Genomic DNA, 26,245 nt, shown 5'->3' with positions numbered 1-26,245 from the left:
CATGAAGAATAAATGAAGTCATTTGAAAATATCTTTTAGAAAATGCTTTATTTGAAGGATTTTTTTCTGCACATTTGTTCACCTACAAAATAAATGTGTATATTTAGTCGCATAAATGCAGGAAGACAGGTACATAGCAACAAGGGCCTGGCTTGTTTTAGCAACAGGTCCCTTAGTAATCCAACTATTGTTCTGTTTTATTTTAAATATATAAAAAAAGCGCGCACAAGTGTTGTAGGATATTTTTTGCTATCGTATCCATTTACCATTTTAGATCTCCTAAGGCCTTACGTTCAGATGAAAACTAAAACAAATCTGTGTAGATGTTCACCTTCTCCTTGTCTGTCCCAATTAACTTCTTGTCTTCTCTGTTCTTTAGTTTTCCAGGAGCCTCAGCGATGGGCAGAGAGGTGTGAAACACAAACAGCTTCCCTGCACAGTCAGCAGCCTGGAAACAAAATAAAAGTCCAGTCACAGACCCCAACAGAGACGTTACAACCCCTCCGTCATGCATTTAAGATCTGGCATCCATAAACATCTACAGCTTTACAACTGCCCAACCTTTCCCATCAAGCGTAATCATCTCTATAATCCAGCATCACGGCGACAAGAAAATAAACACATATTTTAATTAGAATAAAGTCCACCAGAGTTTATTTACCTTCAATGCCTCCAGTCCAGCTTGGATGACAGGTCCAAAGACCGTCTCCGTCTCCCTGGTGTCTGCAAACATCTCCGGGATCTGGTCCAACAAGCTGAACAGCACAAACATGTCATTAAAACTAGGGATGCACCAATATGAAATTTTTGGGCCGATACAGATTTATGCTTCTGAAATCAGCTAATTTTGGATTGACTGAAATTATGCAGGCAGAATTTTTGAATGTTTTGCATTATTTCTATAAAGTGGAATTTGCAACACACACACACACACACACACACACCCACACACACACACACACACACACACTTATGCTTCTGAGATGATTACTATCACTGTCACAGGACTAAACACTTACACACCCTTACCCTCTGAAACAGATACACAAACGGAAACAAGATGGAAAAAAATATTGGTTGTTAACATCAACCCAGTTGTACTTATCAGACCGATACCGATATGTTCAAAAATGACCAACATCGCCGATACCGATATTGATGCCGATATATCGTGCATCCCTAATTAAAACCTAATCAATGTATCCGACCAGCTGTCCCCGCTCCCGTTTACCCACACGTCTGCTTTAGGTCTTCTCACCTCTCAATAACTTGCCGGCTCTCGTTCACGTTGACCAAAAACCCATCGAGCAGAGGCACAAACATGTCCGACACGTCTGACACCACCAGCATCTGGGGCTGCGCCAGGCTCGCCTTCACATTGTAGAAGTGCAACACCTTGTTGTAGGTGACAAACCCCACCCGCACCACAGAGTCCACTTCTGGGTTTTCCCTGGATTTGAGAGACAGAAACAAGAAGAGATCATTCACTTGTTTCTTTAGCGATTCTGAACCCTTTAGTTCGAAGAGACTTCTACTTTTCTCCATCCTCTTCCTTACTAACCCCACCCTACATCTGTGTCTGAATACCTGGGCAGGTGGTCCAACAGGCTCTTGAGTTCATGGCAGACGATGCTGACCATGCCGCTCTTCACTGCATTGTAGGACACGTCAATGAGGAAGATGAAGGCTGGAGGCTGAGGAAGCTTGTTGTTCTGTAAACAACAGAGACAACACAACCTGCTGAGCGTGTTCTCATCTCCACGAGTTCTTTTAGAACATTACAAGAACGTCTTTAACTTGTCAAACAAACTCTTGTGTCAAACTGATAATTGTGATAATATAGTTCGTTAAACATGTTTTATGTGTTAGATTACAACAAAGCAAGGAAGAAGCTTAGCGATGTTCCACGTTTCATGGGATCAGAAGGAGTAAATGTTCTTAATGAGGCATTCTTCGTTTAGGTTAAAATAACCACAGCAAACATCTATCCTGAGATTAAAATGATACTCTGCTCAATAGTGAAGTTACAGTCATAAGACTGATGTTTGTCATGAAGGCCAGCTTCACCTATCTGTGGGGATGAATGGTTTTAGGAAAACATTGAACTGATTTTTCTGGCAGAAATTTGATTCACAATTTTATTCAAATCAAGCTTCAGCACAACTTCACAATAATGTTTACAAACAGCTCAGGAAATGACAACATTAGAAGCTGGTACTCTAATAATGTAAGGTAGAAACCCAAATGTCTTCATTATTTAAAACATGTAAGCAGAGTTTTCCCTGTATGGTATACGACATCGGGCCACCTGAAGATTTATTGTTTCTTACTGAAACACGACTAAAACACTAAAAGCCAACATATCTAACATGTTTACATTGAATTACAGGAACTCTGTAACAATTTGTGCAATCAGAAAAATTTAAGTGGGATTTTAAAGAGAATTTGTGCTTTCTAGTCCTCTTCGGGTCATTCCGCTCTAGCAGAATCTGGAGAATCAGTGTCGCATCGCACACTCATAAACGGAGATGCGGGACAGAAAATAGACAGAGACAGGACCACTGTCATTAATATCATTGTCTGTAGCAGCAGCATGGAGAAAAAATTACAGACAAAAACAACCCACTGCACTGCTCCGTCAGCTCAAGCACTAGACTACAGCAAGCCCCCACTAGTTGGCTGCTACTGCTGTAACTCTTAAGGCCTGAGGGAAACCTCGGATGTCTACCTTTTAAAGAGACAATGTGTAGCTTTTACCATTAATTTCCGGAAATATCCATCAAAATGTTGTTGAAAATGAATCAAATGATGCCCAGTTGTTGAAAAATATTGATGGCTTCGTAACATATAACCATAAAAAGGTCTAAAAAATAGGGATGCACCGATCAGGTTTTTTGCAGCCGATCACCGATACCGATATCAAAGAATGCTGATCACCGATACCGATCACGTGGATTGGCCAGAAATTTTCTACAACATTATAATGAGTGCTACAAACTACATAATCTGGGAATAAAGGAAATGTAACCTAATCTAAAATGGTCTGTATTAGGGTTGTCACGGTGTGAAAATTTAACCTCACGGTTATTGTGACCAAAATTACCACGGTTTTCGGTATTATCGCGGTATTTTTTTAAACGTGCTACATTTTCACACAATTAAATAAACCCTGTATGTCAGGAAATATTGTCCTCAGTTTGTGTCTAAATGTTGCCTCAAATGTGTTATTTTGTAATTATGTTGTTTATTTGTTTACATTTTTCCCCTTTAGTCTTTAAAATACCAATATTTGCCCATAACTTCGTATTTTATGTCTGTTTGATGTCATCATTTAAAAATATTAGATCAGATGATACTCAGTACTCAAGTAGCCTTCTAATCAGATACTTTTTTTTACCCTTACTTGAGTAATAATCCCTATATCAGGAAAATATTGTCCTCAGTTTGTGTCTAAATTTTGCCTAAAATGTGTTATTTTGTAATTATGTTGTTTATTTGTTTACATTTTTTCCCTTTAGTCTTTAAAATACCAATATTTGCCCATAACTTCATATTTTATGTCTGTTTGATGTCATCATTTAAAAATATTAGATCAGATGATACTCAGTACTCAAGTAGCCTTCTAATCAGATACTTTTTTTTTACCCTTACTTGAGTAATAAACCCTATATCAGGAAAATATTGTCCTCGGTTTGTGTCCTTCCAGTGAGCTTTGCAGATGTGGGAAAATGTCATCAGGCAGTAATCATTGTTAAATTCATAATTATTCTCGGAGAGAGACCAACTCTTATCTGCCCCTGGGAGCTCCGTAATACATAGCGTCATTTCAACATGGGGGTGTCCGCGACACGGTTTATATGCAGGTAGTGGCGCTGCGGCTGCTTTATATAGCGACTCGTTGCTTTCTCCCTCAACCCAAATCCTCGGATCACGCATTTTAGCTAAAACGCTAACGTTAACTTGCCTTGTGTTGACTGTAGAGTTGTGGGTGATGGTCACGTAGATGTGTCATGAGATAAGAAGCGTTGCTGCCTTTCACAGACACTTTTTCTGCACATGCTGCAAACAGGATAGCTGTCTTCTATCAACTGTCCCTCTGCATTCTTCAAATATCCAAAAGATGCCCGTACTTCCCACTTTGTCTTTTTTGAGGGATAATAAATGTCCTGAGCGCTGCCGTCTCCTCCTTTGACCATTATTTCAGCTTTAGCTTCAAGAAAGTTTTGTTGTAAACAAAGCGTGCATGTGCCGCCGGCAACTTCAGCAGATGATACGGTGGCTGGTAAGGGTCACCGCGCCTACACCGCAGCCACGGTAAACCCACCAAGATAATATAGTTTTTTAAAAACAAGACGGTTATTATTGTCAACTTTTTTTTTTTTACCGGGGTTTAGCGCTACACTGGTTACCGTGACAACCCTACCTGATCGGTTTGCTTTGATCTATTTTGAAAATTCCGATCAAAACCGATAGGGGCGCTATCGGCCGATTACGATCAAATGCCGATCCATCGGTGCATCCCTACTAAAAAACACGGGAGTGGGTCTAAAGCCCGGATCACACTGTGCGACTTTTGGCCGTCGCACAGGGATGTTCATGTCACACTGTGAGAACTCCAGAAAGGTGGCACACTGTACAGCGCCAGATTTCAGTGAGCCAGACTGCACAACTTCTCTCTCTAGCAGGAACTGCATCGTCATGAGTGCACCTCCCGAAGCATACGTCACTAAGCAGACTGCTAACCAAAACAAAGCTGAAAAGATAAAAACTTCTTTTTAGTGTCAGCTCATGACCCAAGCTTCGTTTTTAAAACCCTCACTTTGGTGTCAGATTCCGGCTGCGGGTCTCTTTTTCCCATCTTCCAGCTAAACAGTGATCTGTTCGCTGGTCATTCATCCTCCTTTATACACCATCTTGCCACAGGAGTCCCCCAGGGCTCTGTACTAGGACCTCTTCTCTTTGCCATATACACCACCTCACTGGGTAAGATGAAATGATCGCATAGCTTCTCCTACCACTGCTATGCAGAAGACACCCAGCTCTATCTGTCATTCTCTTTGGATGACCTCACAGTCTGACATATCAAGACGGATGAAATCCCACCATGTCCAACTCAACCTCTCTAAAACTGAATTACTTGTCATCCCAGCGAAACCATCCATACGGCACAATATCTCAACCCAAAATGATTGCCTATCTCTGGCTCCTTCAAATGCAGTTCGAAAATTCAGTGCTGCGATTGATGACCAACTGACCTTTAAAGATCACGTTGCCTCTGTCACTCGTTCATGCTGCTTTGAGCTGTATAACATACGAAAGATCAGACCATACCATCAGACCATGTGAATATACCACCCAGCTTCTGGTGTAATATACTGTCATTTCCCACCTCGACTACTGCAAAGCCCTTCTAACTGGTCTTCCAGCCTGTACCGTGAGACCTCTTCAGATGGTCCAGAATGCAGCAGCATGTCTGGCCTTCAAACAGCCTAAAAGAGCACATGTCACCCCTCTGTTCATTGAGCTCCATTGGCTACCGCTAGCTGCATGCATCAAATTCAAATTGCTAACACTAGCATACAAAGTCCTGGATGGTACAGCTCCCATCTACCTGAATCATCTTGCAAAGACTTGCATCACGGCCCGGCCGCTGCGGTCTTCAAAGGGTCGTCGGCTAGCAGTGCCTACACCACGCTCAGGACAATCCAGACTCTCTTCATGTATCGTTCCACAGATATGGAATGACCTACCAAGCACTACTAGAACCTTGTCGATTTTCAAGAAACTCCTGGAGACCCAGCTCTTCAGAGAGCATCTTCTAAACTAGCACTCTCCCAGCACCCGTCCCCCACTCTACTGCACACTCCTCTATGATTGATTAAGCTGCCTTTCTGCCACCTAGGATTGACTGCATAGTGTTTGTTGTTAGTCTCAATTGCAACCTGCTGGCTTGATTATCACCTGTAAGTCGCTTTGGACAAAAGCGTCTGTTAAATAAATAAACATAAACAAGAACCCACTAAACTACAGAGAAGTAACAATCCGTCACAGATCTATGCATTATCTAAACTTTGCTGTGAATTCTGTCTCACTGTTACACAACACCGCTCCATGTGACAGCTCACACCCGCTGTCGTGGAGCACAGGTTCCCTCGGCGACAAAATGCTACTGAACCATCCTTATTGGTTGAATATGTAAAAATTTCCACCAACAGCAAAGGGATCTCATGTTTTTGTGTTTTATTTTTAATGTTCATGAGCTCATCTCCTCTCAGCTCTCACAGATCACAAAACCACGGTTTTCAAAATTTATCTGATGGTCTAAAAAGGTGGTTTAATTATTTTAGTATAATTCCAGTTTAACTTGGGCTATTAACAGAAATAAAGACTAGTGTGTAGTTTATAATCCGCATTTTAAACACACATTAAAACTGAAGCTCAGAGAGGCGGAGTCTTGCTGCTGCGGCTTCCCCAAGGTCAGTTTTCATTGGTCGGTTGCAGACAGGAATCGTAGGTTTTCAAAAATGCTTGTAGACTGTCGGAGGCTGATTTGGGTTGTGGGACGGCTCAAAAAGCGGTCGCAGAGCCGGTCACACTGGACGACCACAGATTTGCAAATCACCGGTTTTTTTTTAAACACGATTATGTTTCCAACAAGGGATTTGGCTAAGACGGCCGAAAATCACTCAGTGTGATTCGGGCTTAAGTCTCTGTGGGTCGCCATGTTTCCTTCTACGGGAGCCCATGAGGACAAAATGCATTTACTGATTTGTAACAAATGGTTACAAAACTTTCGTCATTCTTAAATGCAGTTGATTTACACATTTACCTCTTCACTTGTTTCCAGGGATGAAAGGGGTATTTTGCTAATGTCCCCAGGGCTTTTTGACCCTAATGGGCATCTGTTGGTAAAGTCTTACTCTAACACAAAAATACTGCTTGCTTGCAACATTTTAGGTATCTACTGCCCCCTATCGCCAGGAAAAATACACACCGTCATTTTAATGTCACAAAAAAGTAAATTTCAGCATGCTGCCACGAAAAAACAAGTTGTGAGAGTATGACAAGAGAATCACAATTACTGTAATGATTTAAACTTTTGAGAGGTGAGAAAATCTGACTCAAAGTTGGCTTCTAAACAGACAAACTGATCACAGATCTTACTTTGCAATAGTCGACAGTGGCCAGGAACTCGTAGGAGCCCAGAGACAGCTCTGGCCTGTCGTAGCAGTCCACCCTCTTACCGGTGTGGTCCAGATGCTGGAAGTAATGAGGAGGTACTGTGGAAGAAATCCAAGGTCCAAACCGTGAGGTCAATACAGCGAGTTATTTTAACCAAATAAAGTTTTCCCCTCAAAACAAACTAACCGTCTGTGACACAGTTGCAGAAGCTACACTGGAAGCGGCGCCCTCCCTCGATGAACTGCATGTAGGGACACATGTAAGCCTTGCACCGGTTGCAACGGATTGGACCACCTTCGCCATGGTCCACCATGTATGGAGGATTCTGATGAAAGGTTCAGAGAACATTCCATATTTATCCTAGGCTGGCAAACACATTAAGAGTTGTAAATTCCTTCTTTTAATAATAAAACAGACTGTGAAACAAGAGCACCAGAATAAAGAACATTCTGACAATAAATGTGCTAATCAGAGGGAAGCTGCTGTTGTGTCCTGGGGCGAGACTCTTCACCTGCCTTTCCTGTGTGTGAATGTTGGTGATGAGAAGGTTCTGTCAGACCGCCCAGGGACGCTGGGGCTACTAAAGCAGATCACCACCAGAGTGGGAGTGTTTGCATGAATAATGGATCCTCAGTAAAGTGCCTTGAAAAGTGCAACAGACATTTGATCCATTATGATAATGGATGCGGAGCTGATATGAAAACTTATGGTAAATAACTGAGGAGTTATGGGCAACAGCAAGTAAAAAGAAGGACAGATTTACTGAGTCCATTATCTGAACCGCTTCATCCTCACTAGCATCACAGAGTGCGTTTACATGCAGCCAGTAACCCTTTTAAAACCCGAATATTCACAACAACCCGGTTCCGCAGGTCCATGTAAACACCGCCAAAAACCCGGATATGCTCATAACCGGGCTTTTAAAAACCCGGTTACTACACCTGGGGTAACCCTTTTCTAACCCGAATGTTTGGTCGTGTAAACGCACATCAGGATATCCCCATCAAAGCGTGTGTTCTGCGCATTCTCTGTTCTCAAGGAATCTTGGTCTTTTGAGTAGCGAGACGTCTTGTATGCGCCAGAACACCGGAAGTAAACAACAAGTTGGGAGCAAAATGGCGAGTCGCGGCTCAGCACCGCACTTTTGGAGTGACGAGGAAACTAAAGCGCAAACAAACGCAGTCGCTATCTCTTCCGAACTGGGAAACATGTTGTTGTTTTCACGGATACCAGAACAAGAAGAACCAGAAATGACGCTACCCCAACGTCCGCATTTAAATCGGGTTATGCAAGTTAGGGGTAACTCTTTCTGTTTATGCTTGTAAACGGGTTATTCTGATCAACTCAGAAACCCGAATACCGACCTTAACCCGATCATAACCCGGATATTGGCTGCATGTAAACGTAGTCACAGAGAGCTGGTGTCCTACTCCAGCTGTCCTTGGGCAGGAGGCAGGAGACACCCTGGACAGATGTCCAGTCCATCACAGGGACACACTGAGAGACATCGAGTCACACACACAGCTAGGGACAATCCTCCTATCAGCCTAACATGTGTTTTTGGTCTGTGGGAGGAAACCCATACACGCATAAATAAACCCAGATGAAATTTAGACAAGGCTACAGTAAGAAATCAGGGCCTAATGACATTACAGTGGAACAAAATCACAATTTCAGTGGGAAAATGTTTCTTTTATCAATTTGACATCAGACTTTAGATGAAGAGGGCCCAGTCCTGGTCCTGTAAGGCCAGTATCCAGCATGTTTTAGTTGTTTACCTGCTTCATCACACCTGGTTTCAACAGATTTCAGCAGAGCCTGATGAGCAACTGAACTGGTGATTCAACTAATGAATCAAGTGTGTTGGAGCAGAGAAACTAAAGCATGCTGGACACCGGCCTTCCAGGACCAGAAAGAAGAACGCTTAGGTTTCAAACCCTGGAGACGCTGAAGCAGAAAGCAATGTTATGGTTCAGCTGAATGATGTAACCTAAAACTGGTCCAGTTCAGAGATGACAGGATCATAAAGTCATAAAAACACAGGAATTTTCAAGCAGATTATCTCCAGAGGCAGTTCTAATCTCTAACAACTCTGACTCAGAAAAACAGTCAAACTGCCTCATAGGAAGAACGAGCCATGTTACAATGGAGAGAATTCCTGACTTCCCTGGATGGGATAGTCTGTTTCATAGCGTAACCGCTTCAGATCAGACAGAATGTCATGTCCAACAACAGAATGGAGGAAAATGTGGAGCTAAAAGAGGGTGGAGCATAACTCACCTCGTCGGGTGGCAGCGTGGCGAGGGGCTTGATGACGGCAGCTAGTGGCACCTGAGACTGCTTGGCCATGTCGGCTGTGCAAGGCATGTTGTAGGCTGTACAGCGAACGAAGCGTGGACTGGCATTCCCTACAAACAGAAACAAACCTTCACTTAATGTCATCACACAGGCCAGAAGGGTTTTACAGAAACATCTTCAGTGTGTGTTTGTTCACATCTAGTCAGACAAATAAAAGTATTTTATTCTGATACCATTAAAGGAGGTGTCAATGGAAACTGCATCCGGACTGTGGCAGAATGTGCTCTGAATGCTTTAGGCCACCTACACACCTAGCCAGGTTACTATCTGCCCAACACCCATCTAAGAATAAACCTTGGGTCCACACCACCTCGTTTTCAATTAAAAATGGCGGCATTAGCTCCCCTAATCTTCACTCTGGTCTGATATTTTGAAAGAACCGTATTTAATGACATTTATCTTTATTTTCGTGTGGATGAGAGGCCAAATCGTAGAAAAACACCTTTGTTGTGTGGGATTCCCAGCTACTTTACTTACCTTGATCTCTGACATGAAAGCTGGTGGTGACCAGTGGTGGAGCCTGACCTCTGACCCCTGTGACGAAAGGCTCGTTGGTCTTAGCTTTGTCATCCTCAATCACCTGGATCTAAAAACAAGGAAGGGTGAGGAATGCTTTCCTTCCACCTATGTAACACGTCCCAGCCCAGACCTCATCATACAATCTAAAAGGAACATTTCACGGCCATGCATGAGGTTTTCACATGCACACTACTATGTTTATGAAGGGTTCAGCTTCAACAGATGTGTACGCAAGAACACAAAACATTAAATCCCAGACAGGTGAGAGGAATCTAGAGGCATTCCTTCAGTTAAGAGACAGGAATGATTTGGGACAAACCAGCATGCAGGGAAGGAAAGGCCAACACCGGCTAACTCATAGAATCTGCTCAAATCCTGAAATACACCAAAATAACTGAATATGTTAAACATTAGCTAAAAAACGTTTATCACACGCACTCCAGGAAATCTTCTTAAAATTACCATTTTTAAACTAAATCCTCATCCTAATCTTCACAACAATAAGTCAGTGAGTTGATGCAGTCTGCTGCGTTCTTACAGGAAACTTTTAACTAACTGGCAACTGAACTCAGTCCACTGATAAGTCGGTTTATTAGGAATGTTTACTTTGTAAAGTTCCCTAAGACGACTCCTGTTTTGATTTGGCGCTGTACTAAAAATTAAGTGAACTGAACAAATATTTTAATTGACCAAAAAATTAAGCCATCAAATATTAAAACATGCATTTGTGTTTTCTGTTGTGTGACGTACTAAACTCTACATTTACAAAATATTGATGAAGGCTGTTAGGATCATTTTAAACTTCCACCAAATCAAAACTGTCCCTTTAAACTAATATGTTGCAATTTGTTTTCACTTCTACAAATGAATCTGGGACAACCCCTTAGAACACGACAGACACTAAACTTGCACCAAAAGAGTCACAGTTGAGCATGCAGCCATCCCTGATGAAGTCGGAGTTTGTGAAAGAAACAAACAACCGGATATTTACAGTTTAAGCCCCCAAAATGAAAATGGATTCTAAAAGAACCAAACCAAGCATTCCTGCAGGAAAATCTACATCTACTAACTGATTTCTCAAAGGTATTCCCACGTTATCTATCGTTGCACCTCTAAAGCCCCAGAAAAACCCAAACAACACAGGTTACAGCTTGAACAAGTGGTCTCAGTAAGACGACTGTGACCATCTTTGACTTTGAAAGGTGAGGAGGTGGGGAGAGTGAGCGGTTAGTGCAACAGGCGTGTTTCCACTGTTGAAACTTCAGGGTAATTTTCCCAAAACTTTCCGGCATGAGCTCGTCTCCACTTCACCGGGCCGACTGAACGGGCCAGTACCAGAGTACATGATCAGGGGTAGGGTCTCACAATAGCCCGGTGGAGCATAAACATGAATACGTAGATGCATCATTGGGTGCTGGAGATTGTAACAGCATCGCCGCCATATTGGGTGGGCTCCTCACTCCAAATCAGACTGGAGCCAACACAGAGTGAGCAACTATGCTCGTGAGCAACCGGCGCACTATTGTATGGAAAAAAAAAAAAAAAAAAAAAAAATCACATAAGATGACTTTACACTTTTTTAGCCTACCTGTTTGAATTTTAGACTTTAATTATTTTTATTTATTTTATTTTATTGTATCTTTTCATTGTGCCGGCTCTGACGAAGGTGGAAGTTCCGGCCGAAATATGTCAGCCAAAGGTAAAAAAACAAGAAAATAAATAAGAAAAAAGAAGACGATTCTGAATCAATACACAGAACGAACATTCATAAGAGTTTTATTGTATCTATATTTTAACAATCATGCCATACCGGGTGTTTGATTTTTTTGAAAAAAAAAAAAAAAAAAAAACATAACATGTTTTCTAGTTGGGTAAACGCCTTCCCCAGTAGAAATAAACAAACTGGGGCGAATGGAGATCCATCCAAGATGGCAGCCGGCCACTATGGCAGCGCCAGTAAACATTGCGTCTAAGTATTTGATGTCTGTGTGGTAAAGTAGCTGAGCATAAGTTTTGGTTGACTCACACTGATTGGTTGCAACTCAGTAGAAAAGAAATGACATCAACAGAATGGAAACAAAAAAAAAAGCACCAGTTGCGCTGATTTTAAACTGCTCTTATAAACTCCCAACACCAAAAATCACAGCCGAATTCCCCTACGCCTAAGTAAGTCACTAGGCTTTATTATCTCACAGAGCACCGTAAAAAACTGAGCTTATTCTGGCCATTGAACGCCACATTTTACATCACACAGCTGCTCTCGTCCTCCGAATGGATAAAATTATGCCGTAGTTTGACAGAATACAACTTCTGATGCTGAACAGTGACATCGCTCACTGCTGAAGCAGTCGCGATACGCTGACGTCTGTGCAAAGTCCTGAAAAAGCTGAGATTTCACGGAGACAACAGCTGGGAGGACAAAGCCATCGTATTTCCTGCTCAATTTCTCTCGCAGAATTCACCCTAAAGTTCCAACAAATGGAGACACACCTGACCAGGCAGAGAGGATAGTATAAACAAGGAAAAGAGACGTGAACACAAGAAACTTACTGGGCTGGGAATAGCATCTGGATCTATTCTATGTCTTGATTTCTGCACAGCTGGCATGTCAGGTGCTTGCTTTACATTCAAAAGTTTGTCCGGCAAATAGTGCAAAACAGGACAAAAATTAATAAATACAGAGTGAAGAGACACAAAAGGAGTGTGAGCAGAAACAACACAGCGAGACTGCAGAGATGCAGGAAGATGGTTAACAGAGAAACTGAATAGTAGCATTTACAGGTTAGTGTTACTGCAGCTCTACACCAGCAGGCCCAGAGGCATGCAACACCTCCATGTGTAACAATGACTAAAGCTTGAAACCAGAGTTTTAAAGGAATACAGCAGGATCTAAATAACCATAGAAAAACTAGAATTTTCTGTTGTATGGAACAAAAAAGATCTTCATGTTTGGATTAAAGAGCAGTTCTAGTACAGAGAAGTAGGCCACCTGATGTTCATAAAGCCTAGCCAACCGCAGATAAATGAGGTACGTTTATAACAAACTGAAAACTAGTTATAGTTGTGTATTTAAAGAATAATTATTACAGATAATGAGATAATCTTAAAAAAACGACATAATTAGACAATAAAGCATCATAAAACTGATAAACTTTTAAGAACGTAACCTAAAACAGACAGGATCTGCAGTAAATAAACTATTGAACAGATTTTTCATCTCGTCATTCATATTTATTCATACGAGATAAACAGGAACACAAGCTCAGAACAACAACATCACAAGCTGCAATAGAGAAGTGACGTCAGCAGCACTTTTACTCGGATCATGTTTGTTCTGCTCACCGGGCTGGGGATGGCGTCAGGGTCGAGTCTTTTCTGTGCAGGTGCAGCAGGAGCTGGAGCAGGTGCAGGGGCTCCGTAGTTTGGTTGCACAGGATAAGGACCTGGATAACCAGCCTGGGGGCTTCTTGTCTGCCCGAAAGCACCTGGAAGGAGCACAAAGCAGCATGGCATCATGGGAAATGGATTAGAATATGTTTGGTTTCAACTCAAAGGCTGTGTCCTCACCGTTCTGCTGAGGAGGGTATCCTGTCTGTGGAGAGGGAGGCTGCTGCAGGGGCCCCTGGGGGCCGGGTGGGCTCTGTGGTCCTGGAGGGAGGTGGTTAACAGTGGGAGGCATCTGAAATCTAGGAGGAGGTGGCCCTGAGTGGTACGGGGATGGCTGAGAGTCAGGAGGCTGCTGTTGGTGTTGAATGGGGGTGGGGTACTGTCCAGAGGTGACTGAGGTCGGAGGAGGACCAGGAGGAGGAACTGAGCCAGGCTGCGAGGAGGACGGGGTTGGCTGAGGTGGGAAGGAGCCTTGGGCAGGAGGAGGCGGACCACTTGGAAAGCCAGGCTGGCTAACAGGAGGAGGTGCTGAGGAGAAATGGGGCTGAGGAGTGGAGAAGGGCTGCTGTGACTGGGAAACTGGGGGAGCTGGGGCGCAACTGGGAGGAGGGATGGAACTCGAAAAGGAGGGAGGAAAAGTTTGTTGAGATGGAGGTGGCGGAGCAGAGGAGAGGAACTGCTGCTGAGAGGTCGGGGGGAGAGCCGAGTTAAATGGCGGCTGAGGAGGAGGTGGAGGACCTCTGTAGTACTGCTGAGAAGCTGCAGGAGCATTGGGAGGAGGTGGCTGGGTGGGAGCAGAGGACGCGGGAGGAGGAGCCTGGGTGAAAGAGGGCTGAGGTGCAGACTGGTAGGAAGTACTGATGGGAGGCTGGGAGCTGTGAGGTGGAGCTGAACAGAGAGGAGAAAGTGTGTGTGAGTGTGTGTGTGCATGCCTCTGACATCATGTGTAAATGTAAACTCACACTCACCATATCCCAGCCCTGCAGGGGTTGGTGGTCCAGATGTGAGCTGCATCCCGCCCATCTGGTTGGTGACCTGTTGCATTGTGGGTGGAGGAGCGTAGTGTTGAGGGTAGGAAGGCTGCCCCCCTCCCAACCCATACGGCTGAGATCCAGCTGGCCTGCAAACACACCACAACTCAAAAAATCTGGTTTTGTGGTACCAAATCAGAGAAATCAGTTCTCCTCAGCTGGATTTGCCTCAAGAATAGCATTTCTTGGCAGAGTATGAAGCAAAACAGGTTTTTTTTATTTGCATGTACACCTGAGAGTGATGATGTCCTCTAACTGGAAGAAGTGAAACTGTGGCTGATAAAAAATGATCCTGTAGAAAGATCAGTTATTCATGACTCTAAATGCCACAGATGGAGAGAACATCAAGAGTTCATACTGGTGTGCTACAACAGCACACGAGACTTACACACCGGTTTAAATGTCTCACTTCCAAAGGAGCTCTGACCAGCTGCATGTGGACACGCTCACATTAACACCAATAAAGAAAAACACACTCATTTATAATTAATCTGCTACAACAGCCGTGGTAATGCTTTGATCCAAGTGCTTAATTTTCCTGGACCAAAGCCAGTCAAGACAATAATATGAGGATCTCACCTGGCTGATTCACAACACCTGATCCAGCGTTTTAAACTCTCACACAAACCCCTCCTGGAACCGATCCTCCAGGCTCATGCTGGGCATTTTAAGCGAGTTCCACTAAGTTTATTAAAATGCATTTGACCAAATTAATAGTTTTCTTTTTTAAGTATTTCCCATATCAGATAACCACAAGGCTTCATAACTGTCTGGTGTGTTTAAATGGCAGCTTGGGCAGGCTTCTGAATTTGAATTAATTCAAAGATCAAATTTACTCATATTATTATACATTTGCAGTGGTCTCTAAGTGGGATGAGTGCCTTGTAAGTTGGTCTCTGGGGAAACAAAAGCTCAGATGCTTCTGTTTGAAATCTAGTCAGTCAGTGGAGAAATTGGCAGCAGACGACAGGATTTGGAGTCTTATTTCTTGAATTTTGGACATATCGCCTCCGACTGTCTAACGGCAAAGTGAGTCCACCACTGACTCTGTTTGCTCTGCAATGTTGATGTTCTATCTCCACAAATAACACAATCCTGGTGGAGTTCTGCTGAGTGGTGGAGCTGCTAATGCTAACAGGTAATTTCTGCTAGTCGAGAGGTTCTCTTGTGTTTTATGGATGCTAAACCAACAACAGCCTTCCCCGTCAGGAGTCAAGATGGGTGAGTGTATGACAGTGTGATTCAGATCCGTCAGGCTTTTCAAATCTTAAGGGTAGAGGCCGACCGATAGGTTTTATTTTTTTATTTTTTTTAGCCAACACCGATACAGATTTTTCGAGAATTTTGTTGCTGATGACTGATAACTAAAGCCGATTACCGTATTTTCTGGACTATCGGTCGCACTTTTTTTTATAGTCGGCTGGTCCTACGACTTATATACCAAATTATGTATACTGCGCTGCTGCGGGCCGGCTCCGGACCTGGTTTCAGCTCCTCTGCCCCGCCATCACCTGCTGGAGCCTGTGGCGCGCCGCTGTGGGCCGGCTCTGACCCGGAAATGAGTTCCCCTGTCCCGCTGGGAGGGTTTCAAACACCGCCATCACCTGCTGCAGCCTGTGACGGGGTGCTGCGGGCCGGCTCCAGCCCAGGAATGAGCTCTCCCCACCCACTGGGAGGGTCTGAAACACCGCCATCCTCTGCTGGAGACCGTGGCGCGCTGCAGCACCCTGGATCCCCCACCCACCCACCCAGGCTGCAGCTCTCCCTCCCCGCTGCCAGTGGTGCACATCCAGGCATCCTCTGCTCCACACCTCAATGCCTCAATATTGCAACAGCTGGTTGTTTATTCTTTTATTGTTACCGGTACTTGTCTTGCAATGTGAAATGCTTGGTCTCAGATTTTGTAAGAAAAATAATAAAATTTCCCCCCAAAATGCGACTTATCGTCAGAACGTTGCGCTTTAAGATGATGTCAGCGCCAAAACTACCAAAACAACCAAAACAAAGAGTAGACTCACCTCTTACAACAAGAAGAATCCGCGCGTTTCAAGCATTATCTGTTCTTTCACAACCTGTTGTTGAATTGTGATCGGCAGAAGCTTTTCCGGTTCGCGCCTCACTTTTTTTTTTACAGCAGCGGCCCAAAACGATCTTCTAACACATGGATTTTCTGTTTCCTGATCACGTGATGCGTGGCGTACGCTTATGAAGATCGGCTTTAGAGCTGGGACGTTTGTTTTCACGGTGTGGGGGCTCGTTCTGATGCCCACACAGTAAAAAAATGCAAAGTCGTCATTGGTAGTAAATGAGTTAAACACCAAACTTAAAGGGATATTCCACTCAGAAGTAAAATTTTGTCTGTTGTTAGAGTTCCCAGTTAGAGAAGTCAGAAAAATGATTGTGTAGCCAACAAGCTCAGTTATTCTCCTGATCTGGAAGCAGTACGTTTTGTTTTAGCTTAGCATAAAACAATGTAAATTAAAAGAAGGTTCTAGCATGGCTCGCGGTGTGTTGGGGTCCTTCAGGTCCTTTCTTCAGTCTAGTAGAGGTGGCAGTTGGCCACACAGGTGCCTGATGTTAATTGATTAATCAGCCTTTAAAAATCATTTCGGCCGATGGCCAATAACAGAAATAGTTGAATATATCAGTTGGTCTCTATCCTAGAGTTTCACCATCTATTATCAGAAACTAATGCAGGAGATAGGTGTAGGAGACTATTTTCATGTTCAGCCTGCGTGAAAAACTTAGTTACTGATCATTTATAAGAATAATGAGTAAAAAATGGTTTCTCGGTAAATTTGCTCTTTTAAAAACACAACCATTCAAACTGAATTGTACCTGGGTGGCGCCTGTGTCATCGGTGGGGGTCCGTTCTGCATGTCTGCTGGACTGTGGCTGTACTGGTTGTACTGTTGAGGGGCTGAGACCGGAGGGGGTGCAGAGGTGGGAGGACCCCTAGCAGAACCTGATGAAAAGGATTATATGAAGCACAATAGAAAGAAATAGGATGAAACAGTTTTTATACATAAATCCACTAAATTTTACTAAATCAGAGCTTCGAGCTTAACAGCAAAATGCCAAAGACATTTTCAAATTACAACTAATAACATTCCAAGATTTGGCTTTTGGGGTCAGGAGCTGAGACTAGATCCAAAATCCGGGTCAGCTAAGATTGTCTGCCAATCGAGATGCAGTAAAATAAGAGAATATCACCTAATACTTTAGAGATGCTGCTTGTAACCAACAGAAACTAACTAAATCACCAGATCAATATCAACAAAACACTTGATCTAAATGCAGAGTGAAAATACACACAGCCACATGATCCACATACCAGAAACACATTTAATACATTTGGCTGAGGTAAACCACTGCTAAAGTAAACAATGAGGGCCAAAGGTCAGTCGTTCACAAGGAAAACAGGATGGGACGGTAAGATCCAAATGACCTGATGGTTACAGGAAGAGTGAAACCAAGCCCCCACAATGCGGCTCAGAAATTGGGTCTCAACCCGGAAGTACCAAAAATTGCAGTTGCACCCTCATCCGCTGGGGGCTGGTGTCAGAAGCGAGCAAATCCTCATTGACTCCCATGTTAAAAATACCAATTTCACAGCAGAAATAAACATGTTTACAGCCTGGTACCAAAACATGTTTTTGGTTTAAATGATCTAGTTTACACTCATGACATCTCTGAGGGGGGTGAATTTTTTTCTCACTCTTCTGTTTAAGTGTATTAAAAGCCTAAAATTCTGTATAATTAATGAGCATCAGACCCATGTGACCACAGAGCTAGCTCCGTGGAAAGGCCTCAGTAGAGCCTCGGTCTGGCTTGCAAACTGCTCCGGCATTTTGAGTCTCTGTGTTTGTGTATTCTGTTTTGGATATTTTTTGTGCAATTGTTGGACAAAATGACTTGCTGTGGCATTAATTGCACTAATAGAGCGTCCAAGGAGTCTCCACTTCATTTTTTACGGTAAGTAAAAATATATTTATGAATTTTAGGTCACTGCTGAGCTGAGCTTAGATTTTAACATGTACTGTTTAACCATGAAATTTAAATGTAAAAGGGTCAAACCCAGTGCATTTAACATAATGCTGCACTTTAGAAAATGGGTTGAAATATAACATGTTGGTGGAGCTGGGTTCCGACTATCGGCTTGTGGAGCTCTTGGGAGACCTCTGTTTTCCACCCGGTCCTCCCCTCCCCGCAGCTCGGTGCATCTATGTCTGATCGCGGCTTCTGTGTGCTGTGCGGGCTGACGGCTTGTGGAGCTCTGGGATGGAAACCTTTCCAACTGGTTCTCCCCAGCGGCAGCTCTGCGCATCTCAGATTGCAGCGGTGCTTGTCTGCTGTGCGGCTGCCGGCTTGTGGAGCTCTCGGAGACCTCTGTGTTCCACCCGGTTTTACCCAGCGGTCAGCCCGGCGTATCTCTGACTCAGAAGCTCTGGTGTTGTGCACAGTTAACTCCGGTTATAGCTAGGTTGCTGTCTCCGTTAGCTTAGCTCCCACCTCCGCATTAGCTTTGGGTTAGCTTCAGGTTAGCTTGTAGCTAGTTCGACCGGGTGTCGTCAGTTGATCCCAACCTTACAGCCCCACCCTCAGCTCCACCTCTCCTCCCTTTCATGGAATTGTCTGGGCTTGATGGAACCTGTGACACGGTCAAAATGGCGGTGGTGGCCACCTCCCATTTTAGTACAAAAACTTATTATTGGAGTCTATGGAAACCCATTCTCCATATACAGGTGCTGGCCAGTAAATTAGAATATCATCAAAAGGTTGAAAATATTTCAGTAATTCCATTCAAAACGTGAAACTTGTACATTATATTCATGCAATGCACACAGACCAATGTATTTCCGATGTTTATTACGTTTAATTTTGATATTTATAGGTGACAACCAATGAAAACATCAAATCTGGTATCTCAGAAAATTAGAATATTCTAAAGGCCAATGAAAAAATGTTTGTTTCTCTAATGTTGGCCAACTGAAAAGAATGAACATGAAAAGAATGTGCATGTATAGCACTCAATACTTAGTCGGGGCTCCTTTTGCCTCAATAACTGCAGTAATGCGGCGTGGCATGGACTCGATCAGTCTGTGGCACTGCTCAGGTGTTATGAGAGCCCAGGTTGCTCTGATAGTCGTCTTCAGCTCCTCTGCATTGTTGGGTCTAGCGTATTGCATCCTCCGCTTCACAATACCCCATAGATTTTCTATGGGGTTAAGGTCAGGCGAGTTTGCTGGCCAATCAAGGACAGGGATACCATGGTCCTTGAACCAGGTGCTGGTGGTTTTGGCACTGTGTGCAGGTGCCAAGTCCTGTTGAAAGGTGAAGTCTGCATCCCCATAAAGTTGGTCAGCAGCAGGAAGCATGAAGTGCTCTAAAACTTCCTGGTAGACGGCTGCATTGACCCTGGACCTCAGGAAACAGAGTGGGCCAACACCGGCAGATGACATGGCACCCCACACCATCACTGACGGTGGAAACTTTACACTGGACCTCATGCAACGTGGATTCTGTGCTTCTCCGCTCTTCCTCCAGACTCTGGGTCCTTGATTTCCAAAGGAAATGCAGAACTTGCTTTCATCAGAAAACATAACTTTGGACCACTCAGCATCAGTCCAGTCCTTTTTGTCCTTGGCCCAGGCGAGACGCTTCTTGCGCTGTTTCATGTTCAAGAGTGGCTTGACACACGGAATGCGACACCTGAATCCCATGTCTTTCATGAGTCTCCTCGTGGTGGTTCTTGAAGCGCTGACTCCAGCTGCAGTCCACTCTTTGTGGATCTCCCCCACATTTTTGAATGGGTTTGTCGTCACAATTCTCTGCAGGGTGCGGTTATCCCTAGAGCTTGTACACTTTTTTCTACCACATTTTTTCCGTCCCTTCGCCTGTCTGTTAATGTGCTTGGACACAGAGCTCTGCGAACAGCCAGCTTCTTTAGCAATCACCTTTTGTGTCTTGCCCTCCTTGTGCAAGGTGTCAATGATTGTCTTTTGGACAGCTGTTAAGTCAGAAGTCTTCCCCATGATTGTGGTGCCTTCAAAACAAGACTGAGGGACCTTTTAAAGGCCTTTGCAGGTGTTTTGAGTAAATCAGCTGATTAGAGTGGCAGCAGGTGTCTTCTATATTCAGCCTTTTCAGAATATTCTAATTTTTTGAGATACCAAATTTGGAGTTTTCATTAGTTGTCACTTATGAATATCAAATTTAAATGTAATGAACATTGGAAATACATTGGTCTGTGTGCATTGCATGAATATAATGTACAAGTTTCACGTTTTGAATGGAATTACTGAAATATTTTCAACCTTTTGATGATATTCTAATTTACTGGCCAGCACCTGTATGTATGTCGATGAGTGAAACGAGTGAAAGGCAGAGGCAGTTACCTAAGTCAAGAGAAGAGGAGAGGTCAGAGGCTGGGTTGGCTGCCACAGCCTTAGAAGGAAAGCTTGTGAAAGAATAACCTGAAATACAAGAAAGAGGGCAAATACAGACGATACGAGGCAATGAGTGTAAATGAAGAAATGAAAGATTTAGATTAGTGTGCACAGGGTTCTCCTCAAGTGGATGTGTCTGAGATTTAATTCACACAGAAGCTGGTCTGGAAGCAGTGTTTTACCTTGAGGTGGAACCCCAGGCTGATAGGCGGAAGCAGGACCATTGTAGGGTGCATACGAAGCTGGGTACCCCCCATCCAGGGGTGCGTAGTTGGGCTGACCATAGCCAGGCTGGGGCTGGCCATATGGAGAGGCCATTGGAGTGTGCTGGTTTACATTCATCCTCAGTTCATCCCTAAAGCTAGACAAAAATGTCAGAAAACAACTTGTTTCATCTGTTTGCTAAGTGTAAACATGATTAGGAGATATGCGAAAGTCCTTGAGACACAGATGATGTTGGGGTCATGAGCACAACTAATCGTGAAATAATCAAAAACACAACTAATAGAGTATAAATAATGACAACTTTTTTCATCTTCTGAAGTGTATGTCCTTCAATCTTCTCTCTTCACAAACATAAACACAAAAGACTTGATAGCTTCTGTCTGACAAATTTAAACCATCCTGTAAGGTTATTGTTTCCTGGTTCAAGTACAACACCTTCACTGGTTTGTGATGTTTGTTATGGCCTTTCCTACACGGTTTCCATTGGTTCCTGACTTCAGAGTCCAAGCATAAACTAATCAGCAGTTTTACATGAAAATGGTGCAACAAAGACAACAATCAACTAAAGCAGATCCCCCTGGGTGGCTGTTTAAAGTCTTAAGTCTCAACAATGACAAAGTTGGAGCTTGACACATGACTTTTCTATGCCAGATGTGGAGCAGCTGTTTTATTATAAACATGGCATCTAGATCCTAGTCTAACTTACACGACAAACATGGGTATCATCTGACAAACATGGGCTAAACGAGCGGAGGCCTTCAATAATTCAGAAGGGAAGGGACCGTATGAGAAATACAATCACTACTAGTGAAGCCGCACAGCTATTTTGTATGTCAGGCCTGCTAAATGACATACATGCACTTATGTTTCAGATCTAAGTCAGAGGAAGACTAAAATATAAACTCGTCAATAAATTACTTGGAACCAGAAGATTCGCAAACAAGATCGATCACGGGAGTTGTGTGGGACTGCAGAAAAAAAAAAACTAAAGACAGTGGACCCTAGCTGTGCCGCATTAAAATTAGCTGGTTAGCCTGCTAGCAGTAGCATAACAAATCAATCAAACTGTAAAAAATGAGTCCAGTTCAAACCCAGTGTTGTAAAGAGTTTTAATAATAATGTAGTTGGGCGAAATGAAAGGGGAGCTATTAACAAACGTGTCGCCCTTAGCTTGAGAGCAAACTTCGCATGCTAGCGTTAGCGACAGGCTAACTTGAATCACGATGACAGCAGCAGTGGTTGAAACAGCTGTGAGCTAGAAAATGCTAACCGACCGGCTGAGCCTGTAACCTCCAGCTGCTAGCATACCCGTTAGCATTAGCTAGCATGAACAGGATAGGGAAATCCAAGATGTCCTGTAAAGCCGGGCTAGTATGTCACACTCAGAGCTGTGTCAATTCGAAACCTACCTCCGAAGATTAACAAATCGTAAGGCTATCCTTTAATCGTGGCAAACGACAAAAGCCCACTGAGCGACAAAACTAAAAAGCCGATGTCGTCCCGGAGTGTTGCTCACTAATCCCTTCTTCAGACGCGGACATTCAGCGGAACTGCTGCAGCGCTGTGCCACGTCCACATCCGGACACCGCGCCGCCACTTCCGCCGTTCTTCCCTCCTCTGTTTGCCAACATTACATTCAATAGTTTCACTCTGTACTTTGATTTTTTACCAACATATTTAAAAGTGCCATCAGCCAGCTAACATGCAATTCTTCATTTCAACCATGCAAAGGCAACATGAACACTGAAGGCTAATCTTTTTACACTGTAATTTTTTTATAAGTTGTTAATTCAATAGGATATTTTATGTAAGTTTTTTTATAATGTAAATAATTTCATTCCTTATTCTTTATTTGATGATCCAGTGGTGAATGTGATTGCTGATGTACTCCAAAATTTCCCTATAGTGGTAAAATTAAGGGAATTTCTATTCAATTCAATTCAATTCAATTCAATTCTATTCTATTCTATTCTATTCTATTCTATGAAGATTGCGATATGGACACAAATGTTGACGAATCAGAAGAATAAGGCTGTGTATTTATCTTTTATATTTGCCTTCCTGACACCATTTGTTTTTCATTTCAGCCCTTTGGTGTCCAAAAGAAAAACATAATGAAGATGTTTAATTGTTGTCCTATTTGTTGCTATTATTATAAATTTTTTTATCAGAGGATACAAATTATTTTGTGATTATTTAAAAGGAATGGCTCTGGAGTTCTTCTCTTATCTGTCTGAGCGTTCCTTCTCTGTGGCCATCTCCAAGTTCAGGTCCTCCTCCACCTCCCTCGCCCATAGTGTCCTGCAAGGTTCTGTGCTAGGGCCTTTACTGTTCTCCTCTATCTGCTCCATCTTCAGCACATCCAGCTCTTTATTCTTTGACCCAGCTCTCACCCTGGATTCTCATGTCAGTTCTCTTGTTTGCTCTTCCTTCTTCCATCTCAGGACCATTGCTAAGCTGAGCCCCATTCTATCCCGCTCTGAGCTTGAGACAGTTATCCACACCTTCATCTCCTCACGCTTGGACTACTGTAACTCTCTTTTCACGTGTCTGAGCAGAACCTCCCTGAACTGTCTACAGGTGGTTCAGAATGCCTGTGCTCGGCTTCTGACCAAGTCCTCCAAACACACCCACATCACCCCGCTTCTCCTCCAGCTTCACTGGCTGCCAGTCAATTTCAGGGTTCATTTCAAGACCCTGGTTCTGGTCTTTAGGGCCTTACATGAACAAGCACCACACTGAAAAACCTAACAGCATATCTTATTAAACAAAGTGAGTTCAAATAACTTATTTCCCTGAAAAGTTACAGTTACAGACTTCTATCAAGTTCATCTTACTCAAAAATGACAAACTTATTTACTAACTCTGCAGATTTGAGTTCATGACCGTTATTTCAGTGTTCCAAGTGTTACTTAAACACCTGCATTTTGTTAGATATACTTATTTTATTTTGGCTAATGTCCCTAAACTAATTTTAAGTGAAAAGAGCAAGTCCTGCTGAATTGGGCAGGTGACCCTGTGTACCTGCCATGAGGCGCCCAGCTGAGGAACCACTTTCTTTTTGCACTGAATGGAGAGGAGCGAGTCATCATCGTAGCTGATTGAAAAAGACGAACACTGACAACCATTTTAAAATTTATGGTAAGAATGTTCTTTCAGTAATAATGTCACATTTTGTTTTATCCTTGTTTCAATTCCTGAGCAGATTCTCAAACCATAACTGTGGCGAGCTTAAAGATGTCTAATGTTTAATGTGCTGTGTGACCCACGGTTTATCTACAAAGCTTTAGGTTACAAAAAGCTTTTTGGTTGAAATATTTTTTGTTTATCAAAATGCTATTGAATGTTGCTAAAATGTTATTCAAAGAGTAATTTGGCCTAAAGTTGGTTATACAGTACAAGAGAATCTCTTGACAATTTCTGACAATAAAGACATGAGTTTTACTATAGAAACAGCATTTAGAACCATGTTTTTGTTTGAAAATAAAGACACCATTTTATTATAGAAAAATGTAAGCATCTGTTCGGAATGCGAAATATCAATCATTTCTATCTAAAGGATGTTTCTCAAGTGGAGCATTGCACAGACAAACAATGTGAGCTACAGAAACCCAGAGCACTACCCTACTAAACAGTGTTTGATTGATTTGTCATATTTTACAATGTCCTATTTTTCAGAGGAGTTTCCCAGCCAAGAGCTGACCACGGCCCAGACGAGGCACCACTGAGGTCCCTCCTACCGACAAGGATGTTGAACTTCAATTTTGCATTTACTTGGAATCAAAGGATTCAACTGCCATGTGTTTATAATTTTTGCAATTACTATTTACATTTCCTTCACATTTCAGATTTATTGGATATAATTTTGTGTTCTCTGCATTACACGTCTCTTTCAAAAATGATGTTTATCTCGCGCTTCACCTGGCTTTCTTTTTCAAACAATATGAATGCTGGTTAATAGCCTTGTCAAAATAATAACGTTGAATCAAAGTTATGGACCAGAATTAGAAAAACTAAAGCTCTACTTGGTTTCTTCAAATGTGGTGTCTAATGTTTTGTTTTTACCCACGCAGCTCTACACTGATCTCCACAGGATCACAAACCAAAATATACACTACTCTTCTGTTCTTGACCGGGCCTGTAGTCATCTCAACATCTGATGCTGTACAAAAGGAGGAGGACTGGACTTTCAGACAAGAAGATGAAAACATTCATGGGTTCTTCAAAAGTTTCTTCAAAAAAGTTTCAACCTGAGCTGCAGGCTCTCAGAAATGAGCTGGACAAAAATATTTCTCACAATCATGTTCTCTCCTCCTTGAACCGTCACCTTATCGTGGTGGAGGAGTTTGAGTGCCCTAATGATCCTAGGAGCTATGTTGTCTGGGGCACTTAGTGCCCCTGGTAGGGTCTCCCATGACAAATTGGTCTTAGGTGAAGGGTGAGACAAAGAACGGTTCGAAGGATCTTTCATGGCGGTGAAAACGAAGAGTCGGAGTACCCGGCCCGGAGGGTTACCGGGGTCCCACCCTGGAGCCAGGCCTGGGGTTGGGGCCCGTGAGCGAGCGCCTGGTGGCCGGGCTTTCGCCCATGGGGCCCGGCCGGGCCCAGCCCGAACCGGATACATGGGCTCGTCCAACTGTGGACCCACCACCCGCAGGAGGAACATGAAGGGTCCGGTGCAATGTGAATCGGGTGGCAGACCAAGGCGGGAGCCTTGGCGGTCCAATCCCCGGACAAGGAAACTAGTTTTTGGGACATGGAACGTCACCTCGCTGGCGGGGAAGGAGCCGGAGCTTGTGGCAGAGGTTGAGCGGTACCGGCTAGATATAGTCGGACTCACCTCGACACATTACATTGGCTCTGGAACCCGAGACCTGGAGAGGGGTTGGACACTCTACTTTGCTGGAGTTGCTCCGGGTGAGAGGCGGAGGGCTGGGGTTGGCTTTTTGTTAGCCCCGAGACTCTCTGCCTGTGTGTTGGGGTTTACCCCGGGGGACAAGAGGGTAGCTTCCTTGCGCCTTCGGGTCGGGGAACGGGTCCTGACTGTTGTTTGTGCGTATGGGCCAAATATCTGTTCAGAGTACCCACCCTTTT

The 26,245-nt window shown here is 43.4% G+C and overlaps 1 protein-coding gene across 4 annotated transcripts in view; it reads right to left on the bottom strand.

Moving 5' to 3' along the window:
* The window catches only part of sec24c (SEC24 homolog C, COPII coat complex component), a 28,532-nt gene extending 5,830 nt beyond the window's left edge, over positions 1 to 22,702 (bottom strand). Inside the window, exons 1-16 of one of the 4 annotated variants that reach the window (XM_015962903.3) lie at positions 22,561 to 22,702; positions 21,109 to 21,287; positions 20,876 to 20,953; positions 17,316 to 17,442; positions 14,415 to 14,566; positions 13,627 to 14,334; positions 13,402 to 13,544; positions 12,610 to 12,678; positions 10,018 to 10,126; positions 9,463 to 9,590; positions 7,369 to 7,507; positions 7,165 to 7,280; positions 1,588 to 1,712; positions 1,259 to 1,450; positions 662 to 755; positions 332 to 448 (exon numbers count right to left, since the gene is read on the bottom strand). In XM_015962903.3, the coding sequence (XP_015818389.3) occupies positions 332 to 448; positions 662 to 755; positions 1,259 to 1,450; positions 1,588 to 1,712; positions 7,165 to 7,280; positions 7,369 to 7,507; positions 9,463 to 9,590; positions 10,018 to 10,126; positions 12,610 to 12,678; positions 13,402 to 13,544; positions 13,627 to 14,334; positions 14,415 to 14,566; positions 17,316 to 17,442; positions 20,876 to 20,953; positions 21,109 to 21,268 (2,457 nt within the window). In that variant the 5' untranslated portion in view covers positions 21,269 to 21,287; positions 22,561 to 22,702. The remainder of the gene's footprint in view (positions 1 to 331; positions 449 to 661; positions 756 to 1,258; positions 1,451 to 1,587; positions 1,713 to 7,164; positions 7,281 to 7,368; positions 7,508 to 9,462; positions 9,591 to 10,017; positions 10,127 to 12,609; positions 12,679 to 13,401; positions 13,545 to 13,626; positions 14,335 to 14,414; positions 14,567 to 17,315; positions 17,443 to 20,875; positions 20,954 to 21,108; positions 21,288 to 22,560) is intronic. The other 3 variants (XM_015962904.3, XM_015962905.3, XM_015962906.3) reach the window with 3 other exon arrangements.
* Positions 22,703 to 26,245: the final 3,543 nt, after the last annotated feature.

Source organism: Nothobranchius furzeri, chromosome 16 (genome assembly GCF_043380555.1).
Source record: "Nothobranchius furzeri strain GRZ-AD chromosome 16, NfurGRZ-RIMD1, whole genome shotgun sequence".
NCBI classification, from domain to species: Eukaryota; Metazoa; Chordata; class Actinopteri; order Cyprinodontiformes; family Nothobranchiidae; genus Nothobranchius; species Nothobranchius furzeri.
This window is presented reverse-complemented; position numbering and strand designations above follow the sequence as displayed.